General features: G+C 40.9%; 1 protein-coding gene across 3 annotated transcripts in view; it reads left to right on the top strand.

Moving 5' to 3' along the window:
- The window catches only part of nlgn3a (neuroligin 3a), a 159,852-nt gene that overhangs the window by 33,539 nt on the left and 107,888 nt on the right, over positions 1-18,425 (top strand). For 2 of the 3 annotated variants that reach the window (XM_061725054.1, XM_061725056.1), the window contains 2 exons: positions 9,468-9,527; positions 17,770-17,919. In XM_061725054.1, the coding sequence (XP_061581038.1) occupies positions 9,468-9,527; positions 17,770-17,919 (210 nt within the window). The remainder of the gene's footprint in view (positions 1-9,467; positions 9,528-17,769; positions 17,920-18,425) is intronic. The other variant, XM_061725055.1, reaches the window with a different exon arrangement.

The raw sequence follows: 18,425 nt of genomic DNA on the forward strand, positions 1-18,425 counted from the left end.
TAATGGAAAAATAGATTTTAATGTCTGTGGTGAGATTTTTAACAACATTGTGTCGATTGTTCACATATATATATATATTTTTCTTTATTTAAAGTAAGACAATTATTGATTAAGTCAGAAGCACGAGTACTACTTCGAACAAAGTAACATTTTCCTTGATATACAAAAGTATGTTTCATCCTGCTTTAAAAGCTGTTGCGCCAGCAGCTCATTGAGAGCAATTATGAAATACAAACGCTGAAAGTGCCAAGGCCTGAACCTTTGATCTAACTTAAACTGAAAAACCTGGATGCCAGGCTGTCTCGCAAATTTCTAACTCCTTATTGTTCAGATTATAGGTTGGAGAGATTTTATTCGAATAGCAACTTTCATCCGTACAGAAATTTCTCAAGCGCAAGCTAGTTTCATTAGCAACAGACAAATCACCAGGACTAACCAAAGAAGGTTAATTTTCTGTGTGCCTGAAGGCAACTGTAATTTTTAAGATTATGATCCTGAGCGAGTCTCGTGTCACAGTAAAGAATCATTTTTAGTTGGTAGACCTCTGCTGTTGATTTCCACAGAGGCAAGAGGCAACGATTGCCCTCGCTATGTAAATCTGTACCTTCTGCTTTGGTAAACCAATTTTGTTTGAGACAGACTGGCCCTTCAGGCACTTCTGCTTCTGAATTAGTCCCAGATGTGGAATATGCACAGAAATATCTATTTAATATTCCCCTCCCAGCTGGAATTTTTCAATTATCTTTCTAAGGTTTTGTAATGAGAAAATGGTTTATCATGAGTTTCATATGTTGGTTTTCTGACATGTTATTGTGAAGAGGTTGCTCCGTAGCTTCTCTGTTACTGTAAATTCAAAGTTGTTTTATTTTCCTTTTATTTTTTGCACTTTTTTAAGTGTTCTGCTAATCATGGCTTATGTTAAGTTATTTTTCCTCTGAAGCAACATGTGGAAGCAGTATGTGGAAAAACTAAGTATACCCTTAAAGCGGTTCCATAGCAATTAAGAAGTTAAGTATCAGCCATATGCTGCCAATCAAATATACTTGATTAATTAATCCTCAGCAGGTGTGAGCACATGTTAAAAAAAGGGGGAAAAAAGGCAAGCTCTTGAAGAACTTGGGTTTGTGTTAACACAATCCCAAAGAGGAAAGACATCAGCAATGATCTTAGAGAAGCAACTGCTGCTGCCTATAGATGTGGGAGTTATGAGGCCATTTTTTAAGAATTTGGTGCATACCAATCTGTTTTTCCAAAAAGTAGACATTCTAGCAAGGTTACCTGAGAGTCAAACTGTTCAATATTCAGAAAACTAAAATAAGGAGGAAGAAGAAAAGAAAATGTAACATGTTAAATGTCAAGTTTCTGACAGCAAAGTTAAAAAAGGACGTCAAAAGTATAGCTTGTTTGGAAGGATTGCCATAAGAAAGCATCCTTTTAAAAAGAACATGGCAGTAAGGTTTGGGTCTGCGAGGTTTCCTCTGAACATGACTTCTGGAAAAATGTTCTTGGGACATAAGAGGTTATAATGCAGAGTGTTACATTTGGTGAAAGTGAGACACATCAGCAGAAACACTTCAGTCCAACCATCAAGTTAAATGTGGGATAATTTGTCTGATGGCAAAAGCTTGGCTGAGATTGGGTTATGCAATAATACTACGATCCTAAACATACCATCAAATCTACAACATAATACCTGAGGAAGAGAAGAATGGAGGTGGTCCAATGTCCCACTCCAAGTGCAACCCTGTAGTGAGACCGTAATAGTGCCGTGCATAAGTGAATACATCAATTAACTGAAGCAGCATTGTAAAGAAAATCAGGTCAGAAGTCCTCCAGGACAACATGAGAGTCATACAGCAAAACTATTAAATCAAGTTATTCACGCTAAAATGGGTTGTACGAGTCATGGGATGAACTTAGTCTTTCACACATTCCTTCTGCATGTTGCCTTAGTTTTTGTTAAATACATAATAGGATAATGTGTCATGTGTATACCTGAGGTGTAAGACCTGGTAAGATGTTTTTTTTGTCTTTGTTTCAGAGTGTCCCTTTTTACAACTGTACCCAGTGTGTGTGTGTGTGTGTGTGTGTGTGTGTGTGTGTGTGTGTGTGTGTGTGTGTGTGTGTGTGTGTGTGTGTGTGTGTGTGTGTGTGTGTGTGTGTGTGTGTATACATGTGTTTGTGTCTGTATCACACATACAGACTGGTGACAGGTTTAACAACCTTAAGTTAAGGTTAGAGGTTACCGTATGCACCTTATTAGCTTCAAGACACTTTGGCGTCAAATTCTACGGCATTACTTCATAAGGTTCCCTTAGTGAGGGGTTTGATTACGGCTGTTGAGAACGATCCAAAATCATTATAGGCAGCATTTGGTGTAGGATTATTGTGTGCTCCAAAACATTATACGTATGTCATATTTTTGCTTCATAATAAAGTCCATGAAATTCTAAATCATTTCGTGACCCCTTGTGCACTATTGACGGGGACATTTACACACTGGTCAAGACAGAAATGTCAAATCAAAGTTCATGGGGAATCACTTACCCATGGAGAACAAATAAATCCAAACCATTCTGGTAACAGCCTTCTCACAGCACAGCAGATTCAACAGTAGATCTGCTCTCGGCTTAAACTGGTATTTTGATTTGTCACCTATCTGTATAACATGTAGACACACAAGGTGGTGTTTTTTTCTTTTCTTGTTTGTTTATAATTTCAACCTGTATAACGCAGAGTCATCCACACTGTGCATATTCAGTGCAAATATCAACTGTATTAACTAGTTTTAAAGTCAGTAAACTGGTAAAGTTACAGATTATCTTTATTTCTTCATAAAGATCTGGCAGGATTGTTGCTCAACAACTTTTTGCAGTTGTGACCGAAGCAGACATGCACATTTGTTGCAGGATGTGGCCAAATAAATTAGTACATTTAATGAATGCAGATAAATAAATGCACCCACACACAACACATATATATTTTTTTGCATTTATATACAGTATATCAAGAATCTTAATGTTCTGTTGTTTTTTACTGAATAGATTCAGTAGCGATTATGTCCACTATAGCAAAAAATGTTATTCAAAGACAAGTGACCTATTCTTTTGCTTATGTCCCATCACCTACCCGTGATCTCCCAGCATTTAGTGGTCAAGGTCATAGGATCTAAAGTGCAACATCAGCATCGCTGCCCGCTACTCTGTCCCTACAAGGTGGCCGTCCAGCAAGAACATAGAGCATGGAGTAGTGTCAGAGCTGGAGACACTGGAGCCTTGGTTATATCACTCAGGCTTTTTCTCTGCTCTGAGTGAATGGAGTGAAGAGAGGAGTAATGATGTGCAGGGGCTCAGCTAAGCACTACTCAGCCTTAGAGTGCTAGATTGGCTCAAGATGGGTCAATTCTTTACAGGACAAACCCATTCTGGGTTAGTCTTTCTCTTTAAAAGAGGTTTACATTGTTAAATTGACTGACTAACTTTAAAAACAATCAGTGAAATCCCATCCTTTTGATGAGACTGTCACTGAGGGAGAATTTGGTGATAATATGCACTCAGTGCAGCGCATGCATCCTGTTTATATAATATGAACATCGCTTTCTGCAGGGTTTTACAGCATGTCTCTTTCACTGCTTGTAACTTGCTTGTAAAACCTGTCCTTAGAGACCCTCTCACTGATCTCGCTGAGTAACAGTGCTTCTGAGAGACACTCCGAGATCGACCTTCCTGCCTCCTAAATTCATCCCTCATCATGAGTCTATTTGAGATAAGTGCAGCAGAATCTCTTGTATGTTTTGGCTTGATTTGGACTTCTCAACTATCATTCCCATGCAGCCCTCACAGGCAGCGGGCTGCCGTTTATTACGCAGCTCAGTGCCAGTGCTGAACGTACCCATCAGCTGCCAAACCTTTAGATTAACTTACGCCAGCAGAAACACTGGACATATTTGCTTCTTTCCACGTGACCTCCAGATGTTAGAGAGCTGTGAAAACCTCAGAAGAGTCCCAATCCTGGTTAGACTGTGTCAGGGCCATGGCAGACAGTAACACACCATGCTAATCCCGTTGGTTGGCCGACTCAGCTCTGCCTCGGGGAGGGAGGGGCCGCTCCCCGACTGCTGCAGAGGAAATCTGTACGCCAAGCAGACAGGGGCTAAAACTTTCCAAGAAAACAAGAACAACAAGTGGAATATGTGATTTGAAAACAGAGCAGGTCCCCCATACAGCCACCACCAACCTTTTTATTTTACGGAAAATTATTCCTAGCATCCCATTCTATTATTTTTTTCTGGGACCACGGTGAGGAAAGGCCTTAGCAGGCAGATCTAATCACACTGACTTGACATGCAAGACGTGACCAAAGCAGGAAGTTCCCATTCATCTATTCAGAGGGCTCCTGCTGCTACGCTGTCCAGCCTCCACGGTCAGTTCAATCAATCTGTTCCCTTCTTTGTTTATCCCAAATTAAAAGGAATGGTGGACGCAGCTTGTGGAGTTCGGAAGCCCGTTTAATGAGGAAAACACAATTTGTCACTTATCTCTTGTTCAAAAACCACTGGTTTCTTCAGACCCTTAAGTTTCCCTTTCCATAGAATACTTTTTTTTTTTTACATCTGTGTGCATGCTTTGCTGCATGATGTACACTTTCTCTAAAAAAAATCAAAATAAAAAAAAATCACCCTGTCGTATTTGATATCTTAAAAAATAAAGAACATTTATTTGACACTTGTCATACATTTGGATTAATGCACCTGTCAGTGGGTTTTCAGAGATAAAGAGGTTAAGTGTACCCTGTGGACTCTCCTTGTCAGCAAGCATTTCTCACAAAAAATTCTAACTTATATCCTAGAGATCTAAGAAGCTTTTTTTTCTTATAAAACATTTGTAAATCAGATTCCAAAATATTTTAAAATCCTGCGGTGTTTGAATGTCTGTGGTTGCGATCTTTGGCGTTGCTGCTATTGCCGGTGCTCCATCACACTTTTCAGTCCGTTGTCACCAAAAACTGCCACCGGAACCGGTGTGTTTGGTTCCCTCAGTTGTCAGGAGCCTGCAGCTTCTGGTAAATTGTCTCTCCGTTATCAAGCAAAGGGCACACTGAAAGGCAACTTGACTGCATTTTATTTTTATTTTTTACGTTGGGAACAGCTGAAGCGCAGTGTGAGTTTTGGCTGTCCTTTACTGCGGGATTACAGCCTCCTTAACCTTTTAGCTACTTTCTCCACCATTCTCTCATGTGCCTCTCCCAAGCTGTTTCTTAACCTCTGTGCTGGGAGACAGATTGAGAGAGATGAGGACGGACAGACAGACAGAAAGACACAGAGGAGAGAGAAGAACTCAAAGACTCAGGACAAAATCCAGACACTGAAAAAAAGAGAAATGGCCACCGGAGTATCAGAGACTGAATATAACAGCTCTAAATTGTCAAGGCTGCAACATTTCACATTTCACCAAGTCCCTTTCCACATCCTGACCTTTCTGATATTTAACTCCAAGGCCCATCTATTGTCAGAGAACCTTTTTCCAGCAAAAGGAAAGGCAGTTAACATTCAACCCTTCCACAATGTATTGAGTGAAATGTGGATTCAGTCAAGAATCCTCTGGAGTCGGAAGCACTCTGCATGTATTTATGTGCGTGTGAGAGTTTGGTTTCCCGTCTACGTCTGTTTATTCATGTAAAGCTCTACAGCCTACTACAAGAATGTATTCTGTTTGAAACTTCATCCTAGTGAAATGTTCAGTTCAATACTGTTTACGTAACAAATGAGTCAAAAGGTCCTGGTTTAAATTGCTGTGTGGAGTTAGTACATTTTGCCCATGTCTTCGTGGGTTTTCTTCGGGTACTCCGGTATCCTCCCCACACTTTGAAAACTGGCATATCAGGTTAATTGATGATTCTAAATTGACTCTAGGAGTGATTGTCCAGGGTTGTTTTTCTGCCTCTGTGTGGCTCTGTGATGAACTGGAGACCCAACCAAGGCGTTCCCGACCACCCCTTTTCACCAGAAGACAACTGGGATAACTCCAACCCTGACCCTGAACAGGATGGAGTGAATGGATGAATGTTGCCCATCACTTTATAATGAGCCTATTGATTCATTGTCCAAATCTCTAACTGGGCTCATTTATACCACAGTTATCATTTTGCTGTGCCGAAGAAAAACAAAACTGGCAATTATTATTATTTCAATTTTGAAAGAATGCATAAAACCCTTTTTTGTGTAACAAAGTCAAAGAAATATTTAAAAATTAAATTATATAATCTTAAAACTATTTTTCACTTTTGCATAAGCTGCGGTTTACAATTATTTTACCTTTTTCCAATAACTGATGCAATGACTAAATATGCAGCCTTGCAAACCAATAAGCTCTTATTTAAAACAAAAAATATGAATCTAAGCTTCAAATCTTCACAGACACGAAATTGTGTTTGCATCCGCAGCTCATATTGCATTGCATGTTCTGTAAACTGCATTATTCATTGTAATGCAGAACTGATGAACAGACCGAACAAGGTCACTGTACTCACCGCGTCATAAAAAAATATTCAAAATGCTTCTCCACTTCAGAAAATAAATGTACTCAGTAAATGTCATGACACTGTGCCTTTTACATTATGCATTCCAGTGTATTGCATCTACCATATCAATTAACAGGAAGGCAGAGGAGAAGGGAGGTTAGGAAAAGAGGGAATCAGAAGTGAACAGATGGATTCATGCACACATTAGAATAAAGCATCAGCATACACGGCACATATACAATATAAGATACATCCAGATAGTGCATGATGCATGGAAGACTGACAGTGGATAAAATGGAGGGAGACAAGATTCAAAGTGTTTACTGTATTACAGCTTAGTTGGCATGCTGTGTGCGCACAAGGTTATAATAGAAAGGAGATCAGTGGGGCAGAAAACTATGTCTGCCTAAAAAATATGCTACTTAACACCCTCATTTGTAATTATTAGAAAATCCCTACTGATCATGAATCCTCGGGCCGTTAAATTCCTTAAAAAATAAGATCATAATATGCTCGAGGATAGTAGCCTAAGTGAGGGGAGATCTTTAAATGTCTAATATGGACTGAGAGCAGAGGTTCCACGAGAAAACTATGTTTAATTGTCTTTTAATTGGCGCTAGTAGCAGTGATTTTGATATCAGACAAAGGCCAGACCTATCTCTGTTAATAAAACACTATCCTGGGAAGACATCTCATCCTGTTGTAATAATGGATGAATTGGTAAGTTCCTCGTTACTTAGTCTTATGTGATTCGCTATTGATTCACATTCATACTGGCTTAGTGATTGCACAAGAGGAAAAGTCAACCTAAAGCATGAAATGCTGTTCAAGACGGAAATCTGAAGTGACAGGGCGCTAGATATACGTATAGCGAATAACTGCAAAAATACCACACTTCCTTACAGACTTGTCCGAAGATGATAGTTGGTTGAGCAGCTGGATTGATCAACCTGCTAACTAGTATTGATGTATCTATATCTCAAGACCTTTAGGCTGCCCTAGGGCAATAAAAGCACACGCACACAAACAAAAAAACGATGTAAAAAGGAAAGTTGGTGAAGAAAGACTGTAGAGATGTTGTGTGAAATGTAACTAATTTACTTCTCAGCTGCTCTGAATTTGTTATTATATTGGGAGATAAGCTACATATTTGACAGCTAATTCACGTAATTACAAACACTTCTTGTTCAGTCTGAGTTCACCGTCTTACACTTGTTAGTGCTGACCTTAGATCTGCACTGGCCTCGGTGCTCAACTCACATTGCACTTTATCTGGTGTTATGAATAATGCCATTATGTGAGCTCCTGCTACAATTAGCTGAGCCTTGTGAAAACCTTACGGTGTTAAACTTATCTCTGCCTGCAGCTTCAGACAGCGGCCCTATTGTTCAGAAAATACAGAACACGTTATAGGCATGGTCCTCTTAAGACTAAAAATATGTATCAAAACATTAATCATTAGTGGTTCTCAAGACAGCTGTGACACTCAGTCTACTAACTACTGTCTCCATTTTTATGCAATCTAAGCAGTGTAGTTATGTTAATATTATATAATTACAATAATTGCTCAGTGGATTTCAGTTATGGCATCCATATAGACCTTTTTTTTTATCTTTTTTATTTTATATTTGAGATTCTGCAAACAGCCACAATCATTTTTGCCAGCATGTTATCATTTTGATCTCATCACAAACATGCGGTAATGATTTTATTATACAAGCGCTGCCTCACCTCAAGAACGTGGCGCACTCTCTCACCCACACAGGTGGCCGTGACTCTCAGAATTGCACGTTTGCCAGCTTGACTCTGCGTCAGCAGCGTGATACGATTATTTAGGAAGCGTTTCATCAGGGTAGGCACCAATGTGCTGCAAACTTTTTATGGATTTTTTTGCACTTAGATTGGAGAGTAAAGCCATTTTCTGCTCAAACTCAGCAGAGTTTGGTTATTAGGTATTTCTTTCAACATTAGTACTTCATTACCCAACCTCTCTGGTGCAGGTTAACACTCAGCACCAGTACCAGTTCATCCTTGTGTGCATATTACATTTATTTATAGTACTACCCTTGCTGGAACACATGGATGCACTTACTACTATAAAGGACCAAAACACTATGCAAGGGCAACATATTCCCTCCGGTTAGGGGCAAACAAGCAGACACAATGTTGGTGATTTATATATATCTGACATCACTGACGTTATACACAATCTTGAAATGTATTCATTTACATAAGGCTCCCTGGAATTCAGCGTCCTTCATTTGTATTTGTGTGTAGTTTAAATCCTATATGTATGTTATATTTTCAAGACCTTCTTAAAAAAAGTGTCAGAAATGACTATTATATATTTCAGTATTTATTATTATTAACTGGCTATACATTTATATGGGTTTTTTCATTGTCTCATTAATTGACTCACAAGACATGAATCTTTTATTGTAAGGGTAACATTTTAAATACAATAACACAATTCATAAAATCTTGCTTCAAAACACAATAAATCCCAAGGACCAGCTCCAGAAGTCACAGTAATATGCTTTGACTGTTACTATTTGCAACAATCCTCAAGCACTTGCATTTTTTTTCCCTTGATGAATCAGAAAGTGTTTTCTGAAAATGTCACTGGTGTATGACTCTGCCTCCAATTTGCAAAAATAAGTTAATTCCTGCTAGCTGATCCCCCTCCCCCTTTTTTTTAAGTGTTTTTTTAGGTTGTTCCATGTATGTGCTGTTCTAATGATTTTTGTCTCTGTTATTGTTAATCTGGCTGTGTGCAAATATGAAATTTTGTTATGAAAATGTATTCAGATGAACTTTATTTTTCTTAAACTCACATGTGGTTTTAATTACTGCTCTCATTTGAATGACTCTTTTCCCATCTGTTTTGCCCAACATGCTATTTTGAATTGTCCTGCTCCTCTCTATGTCTCTCCTTGCTTCAATAACAGGGGCCCATGCAAAAAAACAGGGCGAGGAGTTATCGGATAACGACGGTGATGAAGATGAAGGTATTTTCCGTGGTGAACAGAGATGGTGCATGATTTACTTCTAAAAACATCACTGTTTTATGGCCATTTATGGATTTTGTTTGACCTTTGATTTTTCCAATTACAAATGCAATCATCAAGCATCCTTGTCTCATCACAGTCCTATAAGAGCAATGTTTCAAAAAGCATGTGAGTTAATGTGATCACCACTGTTCCTACAGACATCTACATTCAGTGGATGAAGAGTTTTTGACTTAAGAACAAAATGACACCTGTTATCTGTTAAGATAACCACGTCTAGATTGAATCAGTTTTTATCTCATACACTGGCTGGAGGAAGTGTCACTACAAGGGCAGGGGCAGTAGTCAAAGCTCCTTTTTAAGGTGTGGCCGGCAACTGTGTTGGTGGCGATAATGGCAGAGGGAAGGAGAAGCAGCAGTGTAATATCAGCCTGTTCACCAGGTCTGCTGGCAGATTTAGATGAGCAGCGGCAGTTCAGGAGTGCTGCTGAAGAGGATTAGAGATGAGAGGTGTAGAAAATGAGAAGTTGCTGCTCAGCAATCGCATTGTTCACTTTCCATATTTATCTTGGGATATTCCTGGCTCAGGGTGGATCTCTGCCGAGATTAGAAAGAGAGACGCTTCTTGTGCTGCAACAGAAACGGCTTAACTCCCTGAATCTAAATCAAACCCTTGATATCGCCCCGCCCTTATCTTCTTTCGCAACCGTAGGGCAGGTGATGCAAGTATGATGTTAGGTATCTAGATAACTCAATTTTTGCTGCCTTTGTTTATTATAGACATATTGGATTTTCACATTATGTGTACAAGATTTAATTGCATGTCTGGCACAAACAAGGATATATGAGATTTTCATGTAGTAGGCGAGCCTAAGCTTGACAGTAAATGTTACTTGTCTTATGTGCTAGTCCAAATTGTTTTTGTTCCTGTTTTTGTGTCTTAAAACCTAACAATTTACTGGATTTTATTAGAAAAACCTTAAACCATAATAGTTTCTTTACAATTTTTCAAGCGCTTGTTGGGAAGCCCCACTCCTTTTTGCCAGTGGGCGCTTGTCTTAAAAAGAAGCCTCATGTTGCCCTTGATCACAGACCAGGAAGTGTTGCCATGACACCACTTTGACACACAGGTGTTTCCTTATTCAAGCCCAAGGCAAGGTGTTGCAACTAAAGGCAAACTGCCTTCAGTCCCTGACTCGACCGTGTCCCTGTGTGCAGGTTTGTCCTCCTCCAAGCAAGCTCTTGTGCGTCAATATGTTGCCCCTAAGTCCGTTTAAAATTGCTGACAAGTGCCAATCCTGTTGTCTGGCGAGATTTTGCATGCATACACAGTGGCTCGGTCTCCAAGCTGTTGTGCTAGACGAGCCTCAGTGAAAATGTGACAAGTCTATTCTTTACTGAGCGCAACTAATGCTGTTTACAGAGCATCACCGAAGAAGCACATTACAGTCCCAGCAGCATCTCTGCCACAGCACTGTAGCTAATGCATGTGTGACAGCATTGGCCATCAGTTGCTAAACATGATCCAGAAGATTTTCATTGTTCTGGGGAATCTGTTTAACTGTTATGGTGAGAAATTTCATACCCCTTTCTTCTGCATTTCCCCCAACAGAGAGCTTTTACCTCAGCGAAAAAGAAAAAAGGAAATCTTTTTCTCACTGAAGGATGTTCACTGCATGATGCAACTATTGTTTTCACAAGTAGCTGTACTATTACTGCAGATGATAGCAATCACCCTGTCTGTAGTAAATGAACTGCATGCATCACCAATGAAAGTTAAAGGACAAATCAATCCCAAGCATGAGCAATATATGCTTCCCACCTTCCCCCCTTTAGCTGGTGCACTTCTTATCCACATATCCCCACTCAGATTGGAGAGCTATACGGTCTTGTCTAGTTTCTCTGCGTAACCCCCTGCATCTCTCAGTCTGTTCATCCCAGAATTACCATGCTGTCTCTGTTGGCTGTCTGTCTATCCTTGGCTAATTTGCTCCCTACGTCCAATACATATCAACTGCCGTCCTCCCTGGTGTAACCTCCCAGACACAGCCTTACATTCTAATCCCAATAAATATTGCGTCAATAGAAGGCTCCTATTGTTGCCAAGGATATGCAGCATAAGTAATCGAGGGGTGATAAGTAAATTAACAATAAAAAGGTTTGGGGAACGAACAATAAAAACATTCAACTTAGACAAAAACAAGCTAAATATAAATGAGAAGGAATAAAATATTTTTCCATTTTGTATATGCCTTAATGCTCCTGAGGCGCTGCCTCTTTGACTTTGTGTGTCTCGCTGTCTGTCCCTTTGTGTGCGCTCCTGTCTGTCTGAGCAACAGTCGAGCCCCCGGCACCCCAGAGAGCATTCAGATTCCACACAACGTTCTCTCAAGCAATACAGTCGTGTGGGCCAAGTTGCTGTGATTTACACCAGCCCACAATCAAGACTCAATTTTACAGACGCCGTTGTTGCACTGTAAAAGCGAGTTCAAGCTTTCAATCACCTTCCTGCCATTTTCAGATAAAAGTGGGCATGTAAATAGCGGAAGGGAGTCTGCGTAGGAGCTAAATCTCCCAGGTGGAACATGGCGGTGGTGTTGTGGTACTGTGCCCGGTGATAGGCAGTGAGAAGCAGCCAACCACACTCCACCTCCAGAGTGTCTCGCACCACTTGCTGGCCCAGCCCACTTCCACTGATGAAAAATAGATGCCTGTGCGCGTCTGCCGTTTGGCATTTGGAGTCTCTAAGAAATGCTTTCACCCAGTACGAGTGTGCTCTTGCACACGCATGTTCGCATACAAAATGTCTGTTTCCAGGCTTTAGAAGCAAGCATGAAGAAAACACACACACACACACATACCCACACAGACTTACCCCCACCCTCAGAAACACTTTCCATCGTTGCCGTGCCAGAGAGCAGAGCTGTGCTCCACCTGCCCGGGTATTACCATTAATTCCATTGCGCAGGCCTGGCTGGATCCCTATCCAGCAAAGCCCTTAGCTCAGACGGCCAGCCCGGTGAGTGGTAAATCGACAGCGGGGGCAATTCATACACCATCCTCTCCCTTCTGCCACTACTCTATTCTCTGTGATGTGGCAGAAATGAGGAACCATGCCCCCTCAAAGCCCGTTTATTCAGAGATCCTTGGGATGCTGCAACCCTACTTCTTTCCAAGATAAGCATTTCTGCTAATGACTCAGTCACCCAGCATCATTTTAGCAATTTCAAAGGATAGGAGAGTAAGTCTCTCACTGTCTTCAATTATTTTTTCTCCTGTGCCCTCTATGTTTGAGTGGCATGAAATAATTGGGAGAAAAAATTGTTAAACAAACGACTTGTAGAAAATCTAGGAAATGGAGCAGGAAAGTGCTTTGCTGTGATATTTCAAATCTTGCTATATACAATGTAACAGCATGTCTTCAGGCTTTTGGGTTTGTCGGTGTGCTCCCGTTAACCCCTTGAGGGGTTTTGCACACTGTAACATCAGCCTTTGTGAACTGATTAGCAAGCGTTCAAAAGAGTATAAAGGGGTTTTCCTCTTTCAGGAATCAAGATGCTGTCTATGAATCTCAGGGATGACAGCATCTCTCTAACGGCCTTGTGTCTTACCTCTCATCCAACTCAGCCAGTGGCTATCCACATCCCTCTCTCCTCTATAGCCTCACAAACACACTGTCTGCCCTGCTGCCAGCATCATATTTAACACACTAACACAGCAGCCAAGGAGCAAGAAGTCCCCTTCTTTCAAAGGTTATTCCTCTCATTACATTTACTGTAGCGATGTCTGTATTCATGAATGCCCACAGATCTCACTTTTATACGTTATGCCCACCTGCATACTCTGATTTTCTTAAATACAGGCAGAGCTGACATACCTCAGTTACTCAGAAGTGTCAGGTCTGCAGGGGATCACTGTGGAGTCTGACATACTTCAGCTGTAGAGCACTCTTTTTTTTCTGTACATGCTTTCACTTCTGATGAGGTGTAGGCTTCTCCTGTACACTGCTCTGACTAAAAGATTCCATATAAAAAATACATAATAAGATAGCATCAAATAATTATTGGTGACGTGACAATACTGGAAACTCTCAGCATTCTTACCAAATAAAGGAGACACATTACAACTAAGGTTGTGTCGTTCCATGCTTTTGAACTCTACACTTCATACATGTCAGTGTAGGTTACTGCTTTCAAAGCTGTTAGCTGTCCTTCCATTTATAAAACACCAAATGACAGACCTAGCGCTACAGTACATTTTAAAAGGGAGATGGTCCAGTATTATGTCGGGCTCTTAGCTGTCAGCTGCTTTTAAGATTCTTCCCTCGCTAAAGAAACCAGCTTCCTTCACTAAAACCTCCTCAGACAAAGGAGATTGGCAATGCTGCTCTGGGTTTTTCAGGATGTAAAAGGGCTCCAAGTTGGTTTTTCACTTTGCTTTTTGGCGTGACGTAAGATGTTGGTGCCTGTGTGGGCAGCGATCTTGGAAACTGCTGAGAAAGGAACATAGTTGATGATTGAGTGAGATATTTGTTTATTATCGTCCATCATGGACAATCAGAGCAACTAAGTTGAACCACATAATGACCTCAAATGCTTAATTAAGCCAGTTGGGAAAGAGAGTGATACCATAGCAACACCTATCTTTTTTATTAGTTTTCACACCATAGCTGCCTGTATACTGTAGCACGCTGCCTGGTTGCCATTGCCACAAACACAGCTTGATGCCCAGCTTGAAGCCTGGCAGAAGGGTTTTTTCTTATTGTTATCTTGAGAATCTTGCAAGAATCCAGCTGCTTCACAAGGTAAGTGCTTGGTGGTTCTGAATGTCTATGCCAAACTTTTAATACATAAAAACTGCTATGCAATAGCTTTGCTAATTTCTTTGCTTCGCCTTTTGACTTTGAAAGTTTTATTCTTTGAAATAGATGTTTTGTTTCTGTGTTTCCCTCTCTTTTTTGTATTTTACACTATAATGCCTTGCCATACAGTGCAAGTTTATTTGTCCATGCATTAAAGGAATATCAAGCAGACATTCAGATGGATGCTGTGATTCAGTCTCCAATATGATTTGCTCTAGTCACACTGCCTGTTTTATAAGGGTCTCTTCATATAAATGATATGCACTTCTTAAATATGAATATAGCCGGTAATGGACTTATCATGAGTGAACTGTGAAGCTTGGCTTGACGCAAGCACTAAAGTGGGATGCATGTCACGTCCTGACACTTCAGGACATTGTCACCCTTCCTCCCCCACCTCAGACCTCACTGATAGCTGCTGACAGCCACCATGTTTCCCCAAGTGTTGACACAGTGAATGCCACTGACACTTATCTCCACTCGCTTTTGTCCTGTCCCACTTCGCAGTGTCAAGGCCGGTTCTGGGGCACTCAATGTCAGATATATGACTGACTGCCTTCAATGCAGTAAAAGGCAAAGGGCAAAAATAAAAAAAAGGTGGAGGTACAGGTGAAGAGAGAAATAAGAAAGTGGAGGAGCGAGGGAGCGCTCCAAGCCCTCCTGGTTGGATTCACTTGCAGCAGCAACCCTTAGGGTCTCAGCTCAGGCTTGAATTATGCCTCCCTCTGACACTCCAATCAGTCCAGAGGCACTGGGAGGCACTTTTGAAAGGTTGTGCCCCTCAGTCCTTTCAAAAATTTATGTCCTGTGATATATTTGTAGGTCTGACTGTCCCCAATGTCCAAACTAAAATCATCTGATTTATTTATTCACTGGGCTGTTGTCTGTTAATTTTTTCTTATTGCAATGCTGTTATTTGCTCCTTGTAGAATAAGGTCTGGGAGCGTATGAGCGTTTGTCACTGTATAACAGGTGCTGCATGATCCCATTAGTCTGTCTCTGAGAAAAAAGTATGGGAAAGAGCTAATGTGGTAATGCCTGTCAACTTTTTTTATGCTCAGCTCATTCCTCTTTGCACATCACTTTGCATTTGCACTTCCATCATTCACAGTTTAATGTATTGTTTCTCTGCAAAACATACAAGTTTGTCATGTTTATATACATTCAACTCATTCTGCATGTTGTTTAAATGAAGATATACACATTTCTGAATTAATAAATGTATTTCTGTTTTTTTTCCACCACAATTTTGTGCTGAACCTCGACTATAAATACATGTGTTGATGTAATGATGTTTTTGCCTCAGGGAAGTAGTGAATCAGGAAGCAAGTTTCGAGCTAGCAACTTAGTCACCTGTTTCGTCAGATTAAGCCACACAGTTAATTATTAAGCACCAATCTGATTTCTTGCCGCCCAGATGCAGACGAAGAAAAATACATATTTTTTCTCCGTCGGCCAAAATCCAATTGGACTATGTTGCATGTACACCTTCATCAAACAACACAATAAGTGTCAGTGGAAACTGTACATCATATCTGTGTGATGCCTCCCACATCAGACTGACTCAGTAAATAGATTAGAACAAGTGGAGCTACAGTGTTTTGTATCTCTCTCCCAAAGGGTTTTAACTGTTGTCATGGCGACACAATGTGAATCAACAAAAGAGGTGACTGATAACATTGACATGACTAATCTCTTTTTTTTTCTTATTTCTGCCCCCTGTTCCTCGGTCTCTCTTCCTCTCTGCCATTCTCTTTGTATCTGTGGCCCATTTGTTTGAATAGCTTCCGTAGGGTATCGTTTTGCTGCCTACCCGCCCATCAATCCCCACTCCCCCCAGCCCTCCACTCCCCCAGACTGTACTTTTCATCCACTCTCACCCCATGCACCCCCTCCTCTTGTCTAAGATAAGTGTGTGCTGTATAGAGAAGTGTCAGCTTTAAATCACATCTCACTGTGTAGCCTCCTCAGATACCAGCCAGATAAAGGAAGTCATAAATAAGTCCACATCATATACAAGTTATTGCTATGCTTTTAAACCTAACTGGGCTATGAATAATAAAGGGATTTTTTTTTTTTTTTAAAACGAACCCTTTACTATCCGGGTTACAGGAAAAGGTGTGCTTACAAACTGCATTCACATTGCTGTCCTTTATATGGCAGCGGGATATACTGTATGATGAGGCCTATGAAGTGTGTTGCTTATTATTAACTGTTGTTGGGGATTTTGAATTTTTGGCTCTCAGTCACCATAGCGACCATGACACAATGCCACTCTTTTAAATCTGAGCTCACTGCTTTCTTCATCTTTTTTCCCTGCTCTTTTATATTTTTTCTTCTCTGTCTTTATTCATGTATTGCCTTTTCATGTTTCCTCCTTCCTCCATCCCTTCCCACCTTACATCCTTTATATCTATCTCTTTTTCTCTGTCTTCCATAACTCTACCTCCTCCTACCCCTTCTCATTCTCACCACTCTCGGGGTTTAGGATGTACCAACAGGGAGTTGGACAGAGATGGAGGGAAGGCAGGAGAGAAACAGGGAGAGACAGGAGAGAGTCTGTGAGTGAAAGGGATACAAAGTGAGGGGAGGAGGCGAGAAGCTACTCAGAACGCAGGGGAGCAGTAGTGAAAATGAGAGAGAGAGTTTCTTGTCTTGTCTCCTAGCTTGAGCTAGCCAGTCAGTAATTCAGTATATTCCTCAGACAGAGGCTTTTTTCTTCCCCCTACCTCTGTATGTGCTTTATCTGGCTGGAGTGTCGCCCCAGCTGGGTATCAAACCATGCTCAGCAGTAAAATAAACAACACTTTTACCAAAACTGAAACAGAAATCCAAGTCCAAGCAGGACTGTGCAAATAGATTGTTTCAGCATGATAGGATGGCGTGAAAAGGAAGTGCAAAGTAGCATTGGGTAATTAGCTAGTGTGCTTTCCCCTATCACTGTCAGGCCAGATTAGCCTTTTCCCTGTTAGGGATGTGTCAGAGTACCTCTCTCTTTATTCCCCCTAATGGTTTTCTGTGTGTCTATATTAGGAAGAGGCTCTGCTCCTAGGAGGCAACTAGATACAACCCTAACAGTTTGGTGAATGTGAGATAAATGATCAGCCACATTTTCGGCTGTAATGACCTATTACTGTTATACAATTGAACTAGAGTGGACATTAATTTGTGTCTCATAGAGCAGATTTCATAGAATAATCCATCCCTTTCCATGGGTAGGCCAGCAGGCTGTATGATTACAGCTGGTATCTGGGAGGAGATTGTCACCTTGTCTGTTTGTTGCCACCATGTGCTGTAACTGCTGTATGTGAATCTGAGCTGACCATTGATTCGAGTGGGTGGACGACAATGTGAATGTGTTAATGATGGCCACTCTTACAGACATACGAGACACTGGAGCCAAGCCGGTGATGGTCTACATCCATGGAGGATCCTATATGGAGGGGACAGGCAACATGATCGATGGGAGCGTCCTGGCCAGCTATGGAAATGTCATCGTTATCACTCTCAACTACCGTGTTGGAGTCCTCGGTAGGCGTATTTTCCTCTTTTCTCTTTTTTCCCTTCAATTACTCCTTCAAGGACATTTTTCTGGGCCATTTTTATAGGGCACCTGGGTTTAATGAGCACAGCTGATTGCCACATCCACTTTAAATAGGGCAAATGGAAAAGACAAGACTGCAAAAAGATGGGCTGGTTCTGTTCCTTCTTGATGATGCAGCGCTCGCATATGCAGTTTATGGGTGCTCAAGTATCAAAATCACAGTAATTGAGTCTGCTGCATGTGGGCTTGTTGTTGTGGCTGGCATTTGGAATAAATTGAAAAATTATTGTAATGAAGTTTAAAAAATGATGAGATGGGCGTGATGCTGGAGAGACAGAGGGGAGATGAAGGGTCTGTTACTGAGACTGAGAGGTTCTTCCTCAGTTGCGGTCGGTTGCAGATTGACTCCCACAGCTGAATCTTCTTTTAGACATGCGTGTGTGTGTGTGTGTGTGTGTGTGTGTGTGTGTGTGTGTGTGTGTGTGTGTGTGTG

This window comes from Cololabis saira, chromosome 7, assembly GCF_033807715.1.
Source record: "Cololabis saira isolate AMF1-May2022 chromosome 7, fColSai1.1, whole genome shotgun sequence".
In the NCBI taxonomy this organism is placed as follows: Eukaryota; Metazoa; Chordata; class Actinopteri; order Beloniformes; family Belonidae; genus Cololabis; species Cololabis saira.